This window comes from Schistocerca cancellata, chromosome 9 (genome assembly GCF_023864275.1).
Source record: "Schistocerca cancellata isolate TAMUIC-IGC-003103 chromosome 9, iqSchCanc2.1, whole genome shotgun sequence".
In the NCBI taxonomy this organism is placed as follows: Eukaryota; Metazoa; Arthropoda; class Insecta; order Orthoptera; family Acrididae; genus Schistocerca; species Schistocerca cancellata.
The window spans coordinates 309,470,106-309,490,659 of NC_064634.1; the positions used below are offsets into that span (position 1 = coordinate 309,470,106).

A 20,554-nucleotide genomic window follows, 5' to 3' on the forward strand; every position below is an offset into this window, starting at 1 on the left:
TTTGGCTGTCGGTATAGGTGTTTTAGTTGAAAAATTTCAATTGCTTTCATGCTAAAAGTTACTTACCTTTTGACACCATGCTTCTCTGTCTTGATTGTAATCAAAACAAAATGTTACTTGCACATATTAGCTAAGTTGTACCAGTTGTGTTTATTGCATTAAGAAAATAATAGAGACCGATTTCACTTTCAGATTACCTTTAGCTCAAAGTCGACAAAAATTCAGTTCAATGGACTTGGACCTTCGTCAAGAATTCCATTCAAAGATGGAGAAGATGGGTGAGAAATATGAAATGGATGGCATTGTTTATGCGTCATTTACATTGCAGCACGGCTTCCGTGGCAGATATTGTGCAGCTGATGTTGTTTATGCTATGTTGGCATTGTTGGAGCATACGGTATGTTTTCATTTGGTATTTAATTATGTCATTAAACAGGCACAAATAATACACTTCTTGCTACTTCATCAGAGAGACAGAGATTTGTAGACAAATTGTGAAATATTTTTTGTGAATATTGTAGAAAATTTTAATGTAACCTCCTTCATTTTGCATTGCTGCAATCTGAAAGATGCCTACGTGGTAAGTGTTATGTTAGTTTCTGTTAGTTTATTTCTACATACTTGATATAAAGCTGTGCTGGATGTTAGTGATTTGTGTTGCATTCTGGTAACCCAGTTGACTTATTCTAGTATTCATTAATAAAAATCCTATACATGAGTGAATTTTTTGTAATCTGTTGATGAGCTGATTGATAAATTTATTATTTGATGTAATAATGAATGGAACATTCTGGTTGAGAATAACAGGTTATTTAGGAATAAAGAGATGACTCACAGGAAGGCAGAAACGCTGCGTTGTTGACAGATACACAAAAGATACAGAACTTTGCTTTGCTGGCTTTCGGAATGAAATTCCTTTTTCAAGCTGTAGAACACACACACACACACACACACACACACACACACACACACCTGTCTACCTACATTGTGCTCATTCAACTGCAACCTCTTGTCTGGTCCACAGTGAGTGTACTGGGATGAGGTGGGGGTGCAGGGTGGGGTGAGGTGAGGGATGAAGAGAGGCAGGGAGCAGGTTGAGGGGAAGTGGCTTGTGGGAAAGTGGGGAGCCATCTGTGGTCTAGCTATGGGTGCAGGTAGAGGGGACATGTGGCAGACTGCTGAGCATGCCATTCCTCAGACTAGGGTGTGAGATCGCAGCACACAACTAGCTGACACACTGCAAGGGGGTAATGGGAAAGGAATGGTGTGTGTGTATGTATACACACACACACACACACACACACTATTTGGAGGGGGGGGGGGGAATGTGATACCAGTCAGTTATGTGGTATCATTTCCTCAATGTCAATATGTGGTGCAGATAAACTGACTGTGCGAGATGGTGCTGGTTAGCTCACTGAACTCACATTTGGGAGGACAGCGGTTCAAATCAGCATTGTGCTAACAAGGAAGTTTCTTGCGATTTCTCTTAAGTTGCTGAAGGCAAATGCTTCTTTGAAAGGGCATGGCCGATTTCCTTCCTTCTCAGTACCCAGTCCGAGCTTGTGCTCCTTATCAAATGGGACTATAAACTCTTATCTTCCTTTTCAAGAATTGTTTACCAGCTGATACCCATTTCTGTTCCCTTCCATTTTACTGCTTCTTGTCTGTCTCTTCATGCCACTTGTAGTATGTTTCTATGCTTGACATAGTTGATGAAAAGTAGATAATTTTTCTTCCCACAATGTTGCCTTCACAGTTAGAAAAATCAGTCTATTGCTTCATACAAGCTCCCAAATTATGTTTTTGTACACTTTTTCACCCATCATCCATGTTACAGATTTTTAGCCTTATAACAGTTTTGTTCTATGTGATCATGTAGAACTTCTTCTTCTTCATCTTCATATTATTGTATTAATTGCTATTTTCTGAACATGCCATGCTTCCATAAAACTTTCTTTTTTTACATTTGGTTCTTACTCCAATTTTGCAGTCCTACAAATAAATATGTGTTTAAAAATTAGTTCTCTAAATTTACCTAAGAGCATGTAAAGAGAAAAATGTCATGTTTCTCCCAAGAATACTTGCATAAACTCCCTAAGCTTTCTATTGTGTGAACTATATTGTTACAGCCATGACAGCACACCTGTAAATTTCATCAGTTTGTTTCAAGATATAACATTGCAAATGTTCCAAGGGATAAAGAAGTTCTTCTTTACACACTCAAGAATTATTTTAATGCCTAGCTTGTAATTCACAGATGCTGAATTAATGATCTGATTTTTTTTGCAGGGAAAGGATCGGTTGCCTGCTGACTGCTTCATGGATGCATTAGATTGCCTCTCAAGGTTTGATTTCAGTGCTTTGAAAACATATTATTTTTGTAATTTGATTTTCTTAACCTGAAATATCTTGTTTGTCCAATTTACAGAAACAAGAGAGATGTACTGGAGGATGGAATAGAGAAGGCAAAAAAGTTATTAATGTGTATTTTCAGGCATGTTCAGTCTATGCTTGAAATGCGATTGGTAATATCAGCAGGTCCATTTCTGTACATGGTACTTCAAGAGGTAAGGTGGTTTCTCATATTGATAGTAAGTTCGAGTTAATCTTGCTATTGATTTTATTATTAGAATTCTAAGCTATAATTGCCCATTCTTAATTGCTTTGTGGCACATAATAAGCCAATTACAGACAACTGCAAATACTGCAAAGTCTTTGTAATAAGAACAACATTACAATAAGGTACATTCAAGATTTATTAATCTATAGCTTGTGGAACAGGAAGCTCCTGCCTCAGAAACTTAAAAAATGTGAGAAATTGGCACAAGTACAAAACCGTGTTTCGATTATTTTTGTGTAGGAGTGGTGTATATATGTAATTGCTCCACCCAACAAATTTAGAAGAATAGTGAAGTACTAAGAGTCAGTAATAGACAGACATGGTTGTCATACAGCCAAACAAATATCATCATTGTCTTATTATAGAACAGCTTCTAGTGAGCTAAACCTAAGTGCTTGCTGAGAGAAAATGGTTAATAAAATATCCAAAGATTGATTAACACTTAAATGCAAATAAAAGCAAAGTCCACAAGTAGCCAAATAGATAGAGAACACATAAAATTATATGTACTGAGATAATGACAGATGATCTTCATGGTATGGTGGCTCTTGAAATTCATTATTGTGTTGAAGTTGGTGGGTTTTCCCCCTCCCTCTTTCAGTTGGCACAAATCCCAATACAGTTGACAGAAACATTTACAAATATATTGAAACAAAACTCTTTAACTTTCAGAATCACAGATTCCTCCTTTAAAAGAGTAAGAGGAATAGTCTGGGAGGTATGTTTCTATGATTCAAGTGTGCTTCTGTTGCCTGGGAATTGTGCACTCTGATGGTATATAATGTCCAAGGCATATGTCTTTGTGATTTTAAATTTCTGAATGAGATTTTCCATTTTGATGTTTCATCACATATTATTTTCTCTCATGCTCCAGTACTTTTGTTTCGAGTAAGGTAATTCTGAGCTTCCCATCCATGAGAATACAGACTTCAATGATCTATTAGCAGTATGCCTATCAGTTCTAGTATGTGTCAGATATGCTGAAGTGAAGATGATTTGACTGTTCATATGAGATATCACATCCAACCACAATTTAATGCAAAAATGTGCAGTGAAACAAAGGAAAGTCACTGTGTTGTTTATAATCTTAGAATTAATGACTAATTATTTTTGCTCAAGCACTAATGTGTTGGTAAATGGAAATAAAAGTAGCATGTGGAGTAAGAACTGACGAAATCATGCCTGTGGAAATATCTGGTTATTGAAGCAATAGTTAACCTTCAGTTTTATAGTAAAAGAAGAGGCCAACCTTTGAACTGGACAGAGATACTTTCTATCTTTGCAGACCTTCTCCTTGCTGTTTTCAGAAAATCCTAAAAAGAGGAACTAGGCATGGACTAGAAGTAGTAAACACATCTCAGTTATACACTGTATCCAGCAAGAGCTGGGATATCTGTTTTGTACTCCTTCCCTTGACACAAATATTTGTTGTATGTTGTTGTTGTGGTTGTTGTTGTTGTTGTTGTTGTTGTGGTTGTTGTTGTTGTTGTTGTTGTTGTTGTGATCTTCAGTCCAAACACTGGTTTGATGCAGCTCTCCATGCTACTCTACCTTGTGCAAGCATCTTCATATCTGAGTAACTACTGCAATCTACATCCTTCTGAATCTGCTTACTGTATTCATCTCTTGGTCTCTCTCTTCGATTTTTCACACTGGACTCGCATTCGGGAGGACGACGGTTCAATCCCATCTCCAACCATCCTGATTTAGGTTTTCCGTGCTTTCCCTAAATCTTTTCAGGCAAATGCCGGGATGGTTCCTTTGAAAGGGCGCGGCCGATTTCCTTTCCAATCCTTCCCTAACCCGAGCTTGGGCTCCGTCTCTAATGACCTCGTTGTTGACGGGACGTTAAACACTAACCACCTACCATCTTCGATTTTTAATCCAAACTAATCTCCCCTGATGTTGGTTTCTACCAGTTTTTCCATTCTTCTTTAAATGATTCATGTTAGTATTTCGCAACTGTGGCTTCTTAAACTTATAGTTTGGTAGTTGTCTCACCTGTCAGCACATATTTGCTTTGGAATTGGAATTATTATATTCTTCTTGAAGCCTGAGGGTATTTTGCCTGTCTCACGTCTTTCTCACCAGATGGAAGAATTTTTTGTCATGGCTGGCTCTCTCAAAGTTATCAGTAGCTCTGATGGAATGTTGTCTACTCCTGGGGCCTTGTATCAACTTACATCTTTCAGTGCTTTATCAAGTTCTTCACGCAGTATCATATCACCCTTATCATCTTCATTTTCTCCTCTATGATATTGCCTTCGAGTACATCTCCCTTGTATAAACCCACTATATACTCCTCCCACCTTTCTGATTTCCCTTCTTTGCTCGGGACTGGTTTTCCATCTGAGCTCTTACCATTCATATAGGTGGTTGTCATTTCTCCAAAGGTCTCTTTAATTTTCCTGTAGGCAGCATCAATCTTACCTCTAGTGGTATATGCTTCTACATTCTTATGTTTGTCCTCTAGCGATTCCTGCTTAGCCATTTTGCAGTTCCTGTTGTTCTCATTTTTTAGTTATCTGTATTGCCTTTCACTTGCTTCATTTATTGCATTTTTATATTTTCTCCTTTCTTCAATTAAATTCAATATCTCTTGTTTTACTCAAGGATTTCTACTAGCCGTCATCATTTTACCATCTTGATAATGTGCTGCCTTCACTATTTCATCTCTCAAAGCTACCCATTCTTCTTCTACGGTATTCCTTTCCCCTGTTCTTGTCAATCGTTCCTTAATGTTCCATCTGAAACACTCTACAGCTTCTGGTCCTTTCAGTTTATCCAAGTCCCATTTCCTTAAAATCTTGCCCTTTTGCAGTTTCTTCAGTTTTAATCAACAGTTCATAACCAATAAATTTTGGTCAGAGCCCACATGTGCCCCTCCACATGTCATACATTTTACAACCTGGTTGTGAAGTCTGTCTTACCATTATATAACCAATCTGAAACTTTCCGATGTCTTCAGGTCTCTTCCATGTATACAACCTTCTTTCATGATTCTTATATCAAGTGTTAGGTATGATTAAATTGTGCTCTGTGCAAAATTTTATAAGGCGACTTCCTACTTCATTTCCCACAGTCCATATTCACCTACTACTTTTCCTTCTCTGCTTTTTCTTTCTGTTGAATTCCAGTCCCCCATGACTAATAAATTTTCATCTGAATAATTTCTTTTATACATTTCTTCAATCTCTCCATCATCTGCAGAGCTAGTTGGCATATAAACTTGTACTACTGTGGTGGCAGCGAGCTTGATGTCTATCTTACAATAATCCATTGACTATGTTGTTCATAATAGCTTATGAGTGTACTGATTTTTTTAAAAATTCATTATTAAACCTACTCCTGCATTTCCCCTATTTGATTTTGTGTTGAAATTGAAATGTCGTGTGGCTAGGGCCTCCCATCGGGTAGACCATTCGACTGGTGCAAGTCTTTTGTGTTAACGCCACTTCGGTGACTTGCGTGTCAATGAGGATGAAATGACGATGATAAGGACAACACAACACACAGTCCCTACCGGAGAAAATCTCCGACCCAGCCGGGAATCGAACCCGGGCCGTTAGGTATGACAGTCTGTTGTGGTGACCACTCAGCTACCAGGGGCAGACATTTTGGGTTTATAAATGTGTCTTCACCTGACCAGAACTCATGTTCCTCCTGCCACCGAACTTCACTAACTCCCACTATAACTAACTTTAACATACCCATTTCGCTTTTTTAATTTTCTAACCTTCCTGCCCGATTAAGGGATCTGACATTTCACACTCCGATCTGCAGAACTTCAGTTTTGTTTCTCCTGATAACAATGTCTTCCTGAATAGTCACTGCCAGGGGATCCAAATGGGAGACTTTTTACTTCTGGAATATCTTACCCAAGAGGATGCCATCATCATTTAACCATGCAGTAGAGGTTCATGCCCTCTGGAAAAATTATGGCTGTAATTTCGCCTTGCTTTCAACTGTTCACAGTATCACCACAGCAAGGCTGTTTTAGTTGCTGTTACAAGATCAGATGAGTCAACCATCCAGATTGTAGCTCTGCAACTACTGAAAAGGTTGCTTCCCTTGTTCAGTAACTGCATGATTGCATGTTTGTTTAGCCTCCCAACAAATAACCCTTCACTGTGCTTTCACCCACGGTATAGCTGTCTGTATCGCTGAGGTACACAAGCCTCACCACCAGTGGCAAGGTCTGTGGTTGAAGCTGTTGTACGTACATGAACTTTACATATTTCTTGAAGGAGCCTTGTGGATCGGAAATGCCCTTATCACTGGGTTTCTCATAAAACAGTTCACAAAACATTGTACAAGAAAGAAAAAGAATATACAGCACTTCTGTGGCAGCTACTGTGCTACAGCTCTGAGATTGATACACGCACTACTCATCCATAGCCTTCAAATTTTTACTGGGTTTAGGAGCCAAGAGGGAAAGAAAAAGTGTGCAAACAGTTCACAAAATTAATCTAAAAGAGTACACAATGAAGAGTACCAGGTTCATTCAGAAGTCCTATACCGTCAGCCAATGTTCTGAATCTCAAAACGATATTACAAGAAGTTACCACTGATGTCAAGAAGAGGAGATTCCTGTTAAAAAAACTGGATAGTGCAGTTCTGTTTAATGACTTTGAGATCACTACAAATTTCACTAAAAGGATGAAGATCTGCTGATAGTGAGTGAAATATTTCTGCAGCACAGATATAATTCTATGTTGTGCATTGAAATGAATTAATGGTTTCAGATAACTTATTTCTAGTTGTGTAGACATTTATTTCCTTTTTATCCATTTCAGATGGATCAATGAAACATACATCAGTATGATTCATCAATCAACCTGAAATGGTATTTCAATAGTATTTCAATTTATTTTGCACTCTTTCTTTGCTTATTGTATATTATTCATATAAGAATGTGATAGGGATAATGTGTCAAAGGAAGAGACAGGAAATGGTGCTTGTGTTCACTAACATATGCATATTTTAACATTTTTTTGAAGCCAATTGCAAACAGCAGTAATGTACTTTTTTAAATACTTGTCACACTATTAATTGTCTTTTATTACTACCAATTTTAATATTAATTCCATCATCATTTGATATTGGCATTCAAAGAAACAGAGCAGGAAATATATAGAAATGCACAAATACTAATCAGTTGTATGTTGGTGATATACAAAGTAATACAAAAATATCAATTGCTAATCACCTATCATAGCATCCGTCAAAATTTAATCCATATATGAAGGGCGTTCAATAAGTAATGCATCACATTATTTTTCTCAGCCAATTTCAGTTGAAAAAATGTGTTATTTGTTGTTGGACATCATGGAATATTCCTGCTTCACCCCCTATAGTTTAATGAAGTTATAATAGGTGGCAGTGCTAAAGGTAGCCTCTGAAATGAAGATGCATTCCATGAAAAGAGCTGTCATTTAATGTCTTTTGGTGGAAAATCAGTGTATTGCAGATAATCATAGGCGCTAGCAGAGGGTCTACGGAGACCTGGCAGTGAACAAAAGCACAGTGAGTTGTTGGGTGAGGCATCAATCATCATCAAAACAAGATTACACAAATCTGTCTGACCTCCCACGTGCCAGCCGACTGCACGCAGCTGTAACTTCTGAAGTGTCTTCATCACCACAAAAATGCAAACAATGTTCTCCTTCTCCCTGACAACGTAAGGTGCCCTACAAGTCTGTGCAATTGAGAGGAGCTCACAAAACTTCAGTATACTATTCTTCTGCATCCACCCAGCTTCTGACTTCCATAAGTTTGGCGCAATAAAGGCTACACTCTGCATGAAATAGTACATGGATGCTGGGGAGGTTATTGATGTAGACGGACGTTGGGTATTATGTCGACTAGTAGAGTGGTCCCGTGTAAATGTACATACCCTCCCTGTGAGGTGGTGTAAGGTTGCAAAATTGTGCAGGATTATATTGAAAAATAGGATTGTGTAGCCAAAGAGTGGGACATAATATGATGTATTAGAATCCTGAATAAAACCAGGTTGCTTCCAGAAAAAAGTGTATTGCATTATTTATTGAACGCTTGTTGTCATACTTGTCTCATCTACATTGTAACACACATACATAAACCCACCTGGTATCTTAGCACAAGAGAGGATGTGATCCATTATAAATTACAGTAATGACTGATCATCAGCTAAGTGTACACGCATCAGAGAATATAAAACGCAAGGTGTTTGTTACTTCATGTATTCAGTATTCAAAATTGTTACACATTTCATATGTTCATTGGTGTTACACATAATTACAGACAGAATAAAAGCTTATAATAGATTACAAGTCGGTAGTAAAATTTAAAAAAAAAAATAGTAATAATTCAGAATCAATGTAAGAATAATATAGAAAAGTATATAGGTGTGGTTAATTTGTAAAAAAAAAAAAAAAATATTTCCACATGTGAATTAATTACACAGAAGTACACGCTTTTCATGACATTCAGTGTCAATGGGACAAAACAAGGAATAACTGTAAAATAAAAAACAAAGAATAAGCACAATATAGCACGTAACCATGGAACTCCCATACAGTGTGCATCACTGTACCACAATGTGTGTGAATGCTATGGGATAAAAAGTATCCAAACATCCCCAAAAGCATACGTTTTTCATATTAGGTGCATTGTGCTGCCACCTGTTGCCAAGTACTCCATATCAGCGACCTCCGTAGTCATTAGACATTGTGAGAGAGCAGAATGGGATGTTCTGCGGAACTCACGGACTTCAAATGTGGTCAGGTGATGGGGTGTCACTTGTGTCGTACATCTGTATGTGAGATTTCCATACTCCTAAACATCTCTAGGTCCACTGTCTTTGATGTGATAGTAGAGTGGAAATGTGAAGGGACACATACAGCACAAAAGCGTACAGGCTGACCTCGTCTGTTAACTGACATTTGAAGTGGGTCATAATGTATAATAGGCAGACATCTATCCAGACCATCACACAGGAATTCTAAACTGCATCAGGATCCACTGCAAGTACTATGACAATTAGGCGGTAGGTGAGAAAACTTGGATTTCATGGACGAGCACAGCTGCCCATAAGCCACACATCTTGCCGGTAAATGCCAAACGACACCTCGCTTGGTGTAAGGAGCGTAAATATTGGGTGATCGAACAGTCGAAAAACGTTGTGTGAATGACAAATCATGGTACACAATGTGGCAGTCCAATGACAGGGTGTGCATATGGCGAGTGCCCGGCGAACGTCATCTGCCAGCATGTGCAGTTCCAACTGTAAAATTCAGAGGTGGTGGTGTTATGGTGTGGTCGTGTTTTTCGTGGAGGGGGCTTGCATCCCTTGTTGTTTTGCGTGGCACTATCACAGCACGTGCCTACATTGATATTTTAAGCACCTTCTTCCTTTCCACTGTTGAAGAGCAATTCAGGGATGGCGATTGCATTTTTCAACATCATCAAGCACTTGTTCATAATGCACAGCCTGTGGCGGAGTGGTTACACGACAATAACATCTGTGTAGTGGACTGACCTCCACAGAGTCCTGACTTGAATCCTATAGAACACCTCTGGGATGTTTTGGAACGCCGACTTCATGCCAGGCCTCACTGACCAACATTGATACCTCTCGTCAGTGCAGCACTCCGTGAAGAATGGGCTGCCATTCCCCAAGAAACCTTCTAGCACCTGACTGAATGTATGCCTGTGAGAGGTGAAGCTGTCATCAAGGCTAAGGGTGGGTCACACACACACACACACACACACACACACCCCTCTCCCCCTCCCACGAATGTCAGCGATATTTCTCTTTCTCGTTAAATGTGACTTGCTGTCCAGATTGCGTTCTCACACCTTTCTTGAAACTCTGGAGCTTCTCCTTGGGATTGGTATGTTGTTCTAGCTGTGGGGTGGTAGGCCTGCTGATGTTTCCTGCATGGCAGCATGCGATGTTTGTTGAGGCTCCTATGTAGCTTGTCATGGGGAAGGATCTTTAGTTGCTGCCTGTCCCTTCTTCGTGTTTCTCAATGTCAGTTCTTTTTCTTTCGGCTGTGAATCTTTAAATGCTAATTTGATATGGTCAAGTACAACACTGTTAGGTTGTCATGGATCTCGACTTAGAAACTGTCATTGCCTCGACTGATTACTGTACATGGAACTTCATAGGGGTGTTGCTGTGGTCCGCGTACCACATCATTGTGCAATAGCACTTGAAAACAGATTGCTAAATCTGCAAAGACAAATGTGCGGCGGTGTGTTTGTTCCCAAGGTTGTACTGGACAAAACTGACATGTGGGATCGCAACTTAGGGCCTGAAAGAGTTAAGCCTCAAATTGGCTTCCTTGATCTGTCACTATGCTCAACAGTACACCAAAATGTGCAATCCATCCATTGAAAAATGTTTTCGCCCCAATGTCTTTAGTGATGTTTGCCATAGGTAATGCTTCTTGACATCTTGAGTATCTGTCAGCAATTGTAAGCCAGTAACTGCAGCCTTCAGACATTAATTGTGGCTCTACAAAATCCATGTGGACATTGTCAAATCACCGGTTAGACAGTATAAATGTACCTAGTGGTGCTTTGACACACAGTGTGATTTTGTTCTTTACACAGGCCATGCATTGTTGGGTATATGATAAGCAGTCAGTGTTCATGCTGGGCCAGATGAACGATTGTTTAACCGCATTTGTGGTTCATCATTCTAAGATGTGCTAGATTGTGCAATGAAGCGATTGCCTGGGCTTGAAATAGCTGCACAACAAATGGCTGAGGCTTTAGCTTGGTAACATCTTAGTATAACTCCATGTTAGTGCATGGTATTGTCACTTTTTGTAGTTGGAAATCTGATTGTTGCACAAGCCATATATGCAGCTCCTCATCCATGCCATGGCATCAAATTCAATAGCTGCAGCTCAATTACATCCATTGCCTCAATATGTTAAGTTTGTCTTGCATGTAGATGATGTTGGTTGTAAATTGGCCAATGTAGTCAATATGTCTCAGTTGTCTTGGCAATGTCTTTCTTGGCTTCACTTTGAAGGCATATGTTAACGGCTTATAGTCCATAAGGATACTGAAATGGTGGCCTTCCAAAGAATGCTTGAATTTTTTTACTGCAGTGTAGGCTGTGTACAGCTGACAATCATACATCGCCAACTTCTGCTGTGAGGGTGACAGCTTTTGACTAAAGAAAGCGAGTCGATTATCCTCTTCTGTAACACTGCTCCAGCTATGTTAGCAGAAGAATCGACTGTTAATGCTAACAGTGTGTTTGCTTCAGGGTGTGCTAGTAGAGCTGCATCTGCTAGTGCTGTTTTGATAGCACCGAAGACAGACTCTGCCTCGTGTGTCCATTGCAGTCTGTTGTTTGGTCAATGTGCACCCTTTAGGAGTTACTCAGTGGTGCTATTATTGATACATGATGTGACGAAAACTGCTGGTAGAAATTTATTACACAAAGATAACATCGCAACTGCTGATTTGTAACCAGCTGTGAGTATTCACATATTGCTTCCACGTTGTCTTGTGGTGGTCAGATGCCATGTGCATCCCCTGTGTAGCCAAAGAAGTGGACTTCTTGATGCCAAAAATATGTTTTGATGCATTCACTGTTAGTCCTTTTGCATCCAAATATTCAATCAACTTTGTCAACTGCTGTGTGTGTTCCTCTTCAGATGTAGATGTAATGAACATATTGTCTCTATCTATACATAACAAAATTCTGGATCACATGTTATTTTGTCCATGAATCACTGAACAGTCTGTGCTGCATTACAAAGCCCAAATGGCATTTGTTTGAACTCAAATAAACAAAACGGTGTGGTGACAGCCATGTTAGGAATGTCTTTAGGAATCTGATAGTTAGGGACTGGAAAATGTAGCATCTATTTTTGGTAAAATTCACATCTATTTTTTGCAAATTTTGCATCTATTTTTGTCGAACTTCTCATCTATTTTCTTTGATAGTATATGATTAGATGCACAAATTTAAAAGGTTGTCACACTACATGAGTGAAGACAAACAAATTATTAGTTCTTTGAAATATACTGCTAAAAAAAGTGCTGATTTGGAACTTTTGTTGGAATGTTTGCTTTTGCAAAAACTTGAACACCTTTTTCTTCAGAAAAGGCATTTCTTTTCTTTGTTTGGGTGCATTTAAGCTATCAAAAATGATTGTTCTATTGAAAAGCAGAAGCTTCTTCCCACCAGTTAATTAAATGCGTCTCCAGTATAAGGTATTTCTGGACATTATTTGTCTTGTCCTGCCCATTTTGAAGATTTAAAAAATCTACAGACTACTAATTTCAATCTTTTGTAGGCGCTCATAGTCCTACGACCCATGCTTGTCAACGCTACAGTTAGAACTTGTCAACATTTACTGTTGAAGTAGAACCGAATGTACGACAACTCAATGTTAATGTTAGGGGAAGAATTTCGGAACCATCAAAAAATGTTAGAATTTGTTTTCCAATCACTTTAGCGTAGAGGGTGGGCACCATAGGCTGTAGTCGCAGATGGCCATGAGCGTAAACAAGACTAGAATTTTGACCGTCACAGGGGAAGGAGCAGTGCAGGGAAATAGGTGCCGCCTCCATTTCGCTGGGCAGCAGCCTCCAGCAGGACTAACTCATTGTCATAGGGATCACCAATCTCTTCTGGTGTTGTAAGGGTCAAAATCGAAATCCATGATGGACCAGAATTAGTGGTTTCACTTATTTTGAAATAAGAAGAGAAAACAATGCGAAACACACAACACAAAGCATTTTGCAATGGCTACCGCACAATTGCTGGTTGAAGTTAGTGCGTATTGTTAACAAAGTAGTTCAGGCGGTATTCAACACAACTACAGTTCAAAACATCTGCCTCCTAATATGCAATGTTAAAACTGCCCGCATCATACTACCTTTCGAGCGTTAGCTAACAAATAATAGTAAGTGTTTCTTTCTTTTAAAATGCTAGGTCCCATAACTGAGTACTGTGTTGCATTATGGACGTGGATCTTAAATAGACCATTTAACTGTTCACAGTTGGCGTGGCACCAGGTCATTGAGGGCATTGATACATTGTTCCATTCATACACTTTATTTTGCAAGTAGTCTCTTGCGCAAATTATCTTTCCAAATTGGGATTCGCCAGATTATGTAAAATGCCATAACAGATAACGTTTTTGACATTGTATGCATAAAATAAAGCTATTTCAAACTGTCTCTGATAAATAGCTCATCTGGATACAATTCGCTATGAAACAGCACCTATTAAGTTATTTCGGGTTTTAGAATTTTGAGGCAGAATTCACATCTATTTTGCATTTATCGCAAAATGCAAATTTTTCCTGGCCCGTACTGATAGTATACTCTGACCAAATCTATTGTTGAAAAAATTGTTTTGCCTTGTACACTGGCAGAGAAATCCTCTGTATGTGGCCCAGGATATCTGCTCAGAATGGTTCTCGCATTCAGTCGCTGGTAATCACCATAAAGGTGCCAACCATTGTCCTTTTTGGGTACCCTGTGAAGCCGCTACTTCAAGAACAGCAGATATGTTCAGCTGACATGCTATGGAACTCTTGTTTGATAATTTGTAATTTATCCAATGCTAAACTTTGAGAGCGTGCATAAGTTGATGGTAGTGAGGACACAATGAATTGCCAAGTGTTTGACAGGTGGTAATATTATTGATTGCCTGGTGATCTCCGGGAAACTTGTTAGTAGTCGTGTATATTTCATGTCCCCAGTTATCGCTTAATTGCTGCTGACATAGGTTAGGTACCAGATTGTAGAACACGAGGAAGTCTTCTGCTAGTATGGGGTGTGATGCTGTGATCATACTGCCACTCAAAGGTACGCCAGAGTCCAAGGTTGAGTAGTAAAGTGACGTGTCCATATGTCATAATCTTTGTATCATGTGCAGCATACAGTCAACCATCGTCATGGCTGCAACATGGTAACTTTATTGCAGAATGCTCTGGTATTTCTGCTCTGGTGTCTATCAGGTACTGCACTTTTGAGTTCTGGTCCATAATAAACAAACAACATGTGTTGCCAGGTGGATATGGTTGTAGCTGCTACTGTATGCATCACAATTTGCTTTACACAGTGATGTACTCTTCCATATATCCTCGCCAAATTTTCTGTGGCACAAAATATGTTGTGTGCCACTGGTGAAAGAATTCAACTTCTTGATCATGAACTTGTGCATTGCCTTTTCTGTGCTTTTTGTAGAATGTTCACTTGTACTGTAAGCTTAGCTAGTTGAGACAGTAGTGACAACAAAGTCTCTGAGGTTGAGTTATCTTGTGCATTAACCATTATCACGATCAGCTGTTTGTGCTATGCATTCAAATCTCCAGGACATTCTGTTAAAATCTTCTGGTAGTTGGGATAGCCATATATTGTGTAACACATCATCACTGACAGTATTACTTGCAAGAGTATGCAGACGACAAAGCAGTTGTGATGGAGCTCTGTTACCTAATTCGGCTGTTTGTTGAAGCTTTTCCAGATACAGTGAAACCTTTGTTTTACATTTTTGTGCAGTCCAGATTTAAAAACCGCGAAGTTGCAAAAAATGCAGAATTGAGGAAAACATTAAAACCCTTCAAAGTATTACCTAAAACACATGTAATTGGCGTATATGATTCAAAATCGCAGTCCTCTCCAGTACTTTGAATAAATCTAAATGAAGGAAATTAAATGTAGAATGCAATATATATGGTAATTTGTGGTGATGAATTTCATCAGTTTTTAAAATATCACAGATTTGTAACAACAAGTAGAAAATCGTCACAAAATTGAAGAAGGCATCTGGGTACAAGGCAATTGAGCTATTTTCCAGCATGGTATTCCACAAATTATACGTTCAAAACTCACATTTTTGACAGATCTTCCTTTGTGCTCACCCAGAAAAAATCAAAAATTGATTAATGTGTTGAATAAACCAAAAACATCCCAAAAGCTAAGTGGTTAAGCCATAGGCATAAATGCGGACATCTGCTTAATGATGTACTTTGTCTCCATTGCTGTTATTGTTTGGTGCTTTTCTTATCAGCTGCACTTCATATGCTCACCACCATTTAAATGTTATTTTAGGTTTGATGAGAGAAACAGAGATGTGAAAAAATGAGTTTGATTCTTGAATTGACGTTACAGGATTATTAGAAGTCGGCTCAGTGAATTTCTGAACACTATGTAAAACGTAAATTTGAAACAAAGCTCAGGTGCTACAGTTTTGCTTCATGACCTCTATCACTGCTACCAATCTTTACAATTTCCATTGTGTAGCGCAAAATGTATACATGAGGTGCATGTAATTGTTCAAACTGTATCGAGCCGGATTTGAACAAAAAAATCTTTAAAATGTGCTGTCGCAAAACCCTTGTTCTATTTCCGTGTGACACCTCTGTCTAAGCATATCAGTTGCACGAAAAGTTTATTTTCAGCTCTTCACAAAATGCATTCACCCCTACCAGCACTCCTGTCACTGAAGGGCCACTCACTCTTTCCACACATCCAGTAGGTGAGCTCATTTTACATATGTAAGTGTGGAGTGGTTGCTGGTCTGGCTATTGGGTGACTTAACAAGATGCCAGCCAATAAAAGTTCACTAGCCAGAAATGGGCGACATATCCTCGATTATGACACAGCGTATTCTTTGAGTCTCAGTATTTGAATGTAAAAAGTTGATGATTGATATTGTTGCTGAATACAGTACACTGGAAATACTAAAAAAGATGAGACAGAGTTATAAGTGGCACAAGGAAAGGTTGTGGCTGGTCCGTTTCATCACATATCGGCCTGGTCCAGAACATTTCGCTTTCACTGTCTTTTTTTTCCATTACCGCTGCAACCTAGCAGTAGTTGTATCATAATTGCGCGGTGAAACTAAATTTTGCAAGTTGTGTTGGCAACACTGAACATCGATTATGTCAGCATTTCCTCTCTTATATCTGTCCTCTGCAGAACGATCTAACATATTCCCATAACTCTGCCACCATCCATGGTGTGAATAATCTGTCTGTTGTGCAACTTATAACTCGTTCAGTCACATCAAATGTCAATAGGAAGAAATGGGATGAAGTCAAGCAAGACGTCAAGTTAAAACTTAGAATCAAGGTAAACCCTACTAGGAAGAAATGTAAAATCAGGGAATGTTCAACATTGATCTTATGGGTTTTTCACAGGGGCTACGAATTGATGGTGTAGAATTTTGAAAAACATAAAATTGGAGACTGTGAAATCAAAGTTCCACTTTATTTAACTTCAGACTGTTGTGGTCACGTAATCAATGCTTCCGTGATAGCAGCATATTGTTTGGTTCCCAGAGGCGTACGATATTCTGTTATCGCAGCTAACGTTTAGCTGTATTTCGTTTTATCTATCTGTGCTAAGATGAATTGGCACTCTAATTACATGAACCGGGAAGGGGTTATGCTGCCAGAAAGGGGGTGATTTGATTGTAATCCTGCTGATAACTCCATTACTTGAGGCTGGCTTGGTAGGCATTGGTGAGGAATTTATCTTTGTGCTGAACAAAAAAATCAATGCAGCTTATGCATAAGAAACAGTCTTAGTTTTGATGTGGCATGAAATGTTGAAGCCGGTGCGGAAAGACTGTTATGCATGATCACATCATGAAAAGATTTATTTCCCCATGTAAAATAATTACACAGAAGTATGAAATTTGCATTATGTTCAGTATCAATGAGACAAAACAAGGAGTAACTACATAATCAAAAACAAAGAACAAGCACAATGCAGCATGGAACCATAGACTTGTCGTACACTCTACATTACTGTACCGTGGAGTGCATATAGTGGGAGTCACTGCATAGGTATGCCTGTCAGTGCCGACATGAATTTTTACTTTTTGAAATGTATTTTTGCTGGTTTATTTATTTTCTGTGTCTTGTGTTTATTTGATTTGTCTTCAGTGTCAGTGCGTTTCAGTTAGTGTGTTATATGTTTTGCAAGTAATGTTTCATGTGTTACCACAGGGCTCTATAGATGTGAAGATGTTTTCTCGTCCTCACAGTCTTGCATTGCTAGCACAGTTTGCACTGCAGGCTTATGTAGCTGTTTCCCGCAACAAGAAAGCTCATGGCCTACCCATGGTTGCCTCAGCCCCTCTTGATCCGTCAGAAGGGACATGTCTTGTTGTTGGTGTTCCTCCGGTTTCAGAGGATTCACCTAAGAAGTAAGTATAAAATTTAAATATTTCAGTTGTGCATGTTTTCCTGAATAAACTTGTGTGGAATGACAATGCACACAAAGTTTAAGCATTCACATTATTAAGAAATGTCCTAGTTCAGACTTGGCAGACTTATTGAGAAAAGGAGACTTTATTTACAGCACGAAAATTTCTGTGTTCCTCACATTTAGTCTGTAAGGATTACAGCTATTGGAAATAAGTGATTCTCTTTCATATGTTCTAGTAAGTTTGAAATAAAAACTTTCAAATGTAGTGTCTGATAACTGCTTTTGTATATTTATTGAATTAATCATGAAAATGTGACATGTTTCTTATGTGAGAATATTGCTTTTACTTTTGTTGAGTGAGCTGCTTGTTAGTGCTTTGTTTTGGCCTGCTGTGAATCACACTATTTCTGCTCTGTCTTTGCTTGAGCTTTAAAGCACATCCATTGGTGTATTATTATCATTATTATTATTTTACAGAGAATGTACGTAATACATTATTAAACTTCATTCTCTATTACTTGCAGAGAATTGCACTTTATTAATGTATTTAGCCAATTTTCTGTAGTACATTATTATAAACAATTACGTTTTTTGTCTTTGTGTTTCCGATTTAAGCACTGAGCTGCTTGTTCTTCAGCATTTATAGTGTGACTAGTAATAGATGTGTTTCCGGTTATCCAACCATATTAATGATTCCATTCATTTGCACAATATTGGATACATCGATTATTTGCCTCACATGTGGCTGAAATGTGATCAAGAAAAACATTGATGGCTGTTAATACATTTAAAATATCTTAAAGTTTCATTTAACATAACTTAGTAATAATATATCTAATACGTAAGTAGGACCTACTTCCAAGAGCTTAACACTACCAGTGCACATGTGCTAAGGTTTCGGACCAATCATCACATTTGTGTTTGTTTACAGCAGCTTTATTCTTATGATGAACAGAGTATAGCAACTGCTCAAAATTACGACTGTCAAACTGAATGCGTGCGTAAAGTGGTGACACTCTCTCTCAGATTCTCCACCATATATTTCCTTTTCAGTTTATAATGGAGTTCCATATTTCAATGATCACAGATTTCTTATCTACAATTTCTCAGTTTAAGGTTGTTTACTATTTGTATAATTTTGGTATTAAAGGTTTAGGCTACTCTTTATATATTATATTGAGTAGCAGTCAATGTGTGGGGCCTTTAAAAATAGAGTACAAGGGTTATTCAATAATTAAACAGACAAATGGACGAAGTAAATCTAACAGTTAACTTCCATTTGTATTTCTGTCAGCAGCAGTGCTGCAATTGCAGTTCAGTATATGTGCAATAGATACTTTGAGACGTGGAGCAGGAGATAACTCCATATTGAGTTTCCTGCATGTTTTTATACTGTATAGTGCTTGTTTAGAATGGCAAAGTTGATTGAAACTCCCATCACTCGTGAGATTAGACCTGTAATCCATTTTCTCAATGTGAAGAATACTAAACCAGTTGGCATTCATTGGCAGATTGGTGAGCTTTAAGGAGAAAATGCTGTGAGTGCTTCGGTGGTGGTGATGAAGTTGATCGAGTGCATGATAACAGATGAAGTGGACACCTATATTTGGTTAATGAAGAACTGGTTCATGCCATTAAGAATTTGTAGAGGAAAGCCTTAAATTTACAGAATTTGATTGTTCTAAAACCTAACCATAAATTTGAGGATTGCTTTTTCTTGAAATTGTTCCCGAAAAACAGAATTTTTGAAAACTGTGTGCTCATTGGGTTCCAAAAACTCACAAAAAACAGCATCTGGGCAATGCCTTTGGTGTTTTGACACATTACAATAAAGATAGCGGTGATTTTCAAACCAAGATAATGACTGAGGATGACACTAGGGTTAGAAGTTGTCTAATGTCAAGTCATTTGTTCCCATTCTGTTTGCAAGTGGAACAGGAAAGGAAGTGACCAATAGTGGTACAAAGTATGGTCTGCCATGCACCGTACACTGTCTTGCGGAATATACAGGATGATTCAGCTGCCCCTATCTACAGGTTGTTTGCAACATGCAATGCATTCAAAAAACACTTCCTATGTGCAGACTGTTAGTCCTACAGAAAAACTGAACAGGACTTATTTGTAGGGAATTTAATGTAGTTAAATTTTGTACTGGTATATGCCTTCAATGGAAGCTATGGGTTTTGAGTTCAAGAACAACATACATAAGTGGCTTTCAAATGCGTTCCTCTTGAATAACTTGAAAACTGAGTGTCCAGTGAAGATGTATCCCAGTACAAAATAATTTAGATACTCTAAATTTTTCTATAAAAAGATACTTTATTTATATATATATATATATGAGGATCACCCTGTGGCTAAACATGCCTTGGTGCACGACCAGCACATCTTGGCACAGTGTTACACCGTCCGGGTTATCTGGATACTTCCCACTAACACCAGCCTGTCAGAACTCCGGAGATGGGAACTTGCCCTTCAGCATATCCTCTCTTCTCGCTATCCGCCAGGCCTCAATCTCCGCAATTCCTAATTTCAATCTGCCGCCGCTCATACCTCACCTGTCTTTCAACATCATCTTTGCCTCTATACTTCCGTCCCGACTGACATCTCTGCTCAAACTCTTTGCCTTTACAAATGTCTGCTTGTGTCTTGTATGTATGGATGGATATGTGTGTGTGTGCGAGTGTATACCTGTCCTTTTTTCCCCCTAAGGTAAGTCTTTCCGCTCCCGGGATTGGAATGACTCCTTAC

At 38.6% G+C, this 20,554-nt stretch overlaps 1 protein-coding gene across 1 annotated transcript in view; it reads left to right on the forward strand.

Moving 5' to 3' along the window:
• The window catches only part of LOC126100767 (cell division control protein 45 homolog), a 145,424-nt gene that overhangs the window by 101,356 nt on the left and 23,514 nt on the right, over positions 1–20,554 (forward strand). Inside the window, exons 9-12 of the mRNA XM_049911387.1 lie at positions 193–397; positions 2,293–2,348; positions 2,432–2,570; positions 17,602–17,801. Coding sequence (XP_049767344.1) covers positions 193–397; positions 2,293–2,348; positions 2,432–2,570; positions 17,602–17,801 — 600 coding nt within the window. The remainder of the gene's footprint in view (positions 1–192; positions 398–2,292; positions 2,349–2,431; positions 2,571–17,601; positions 17,802–20,554) is intronic.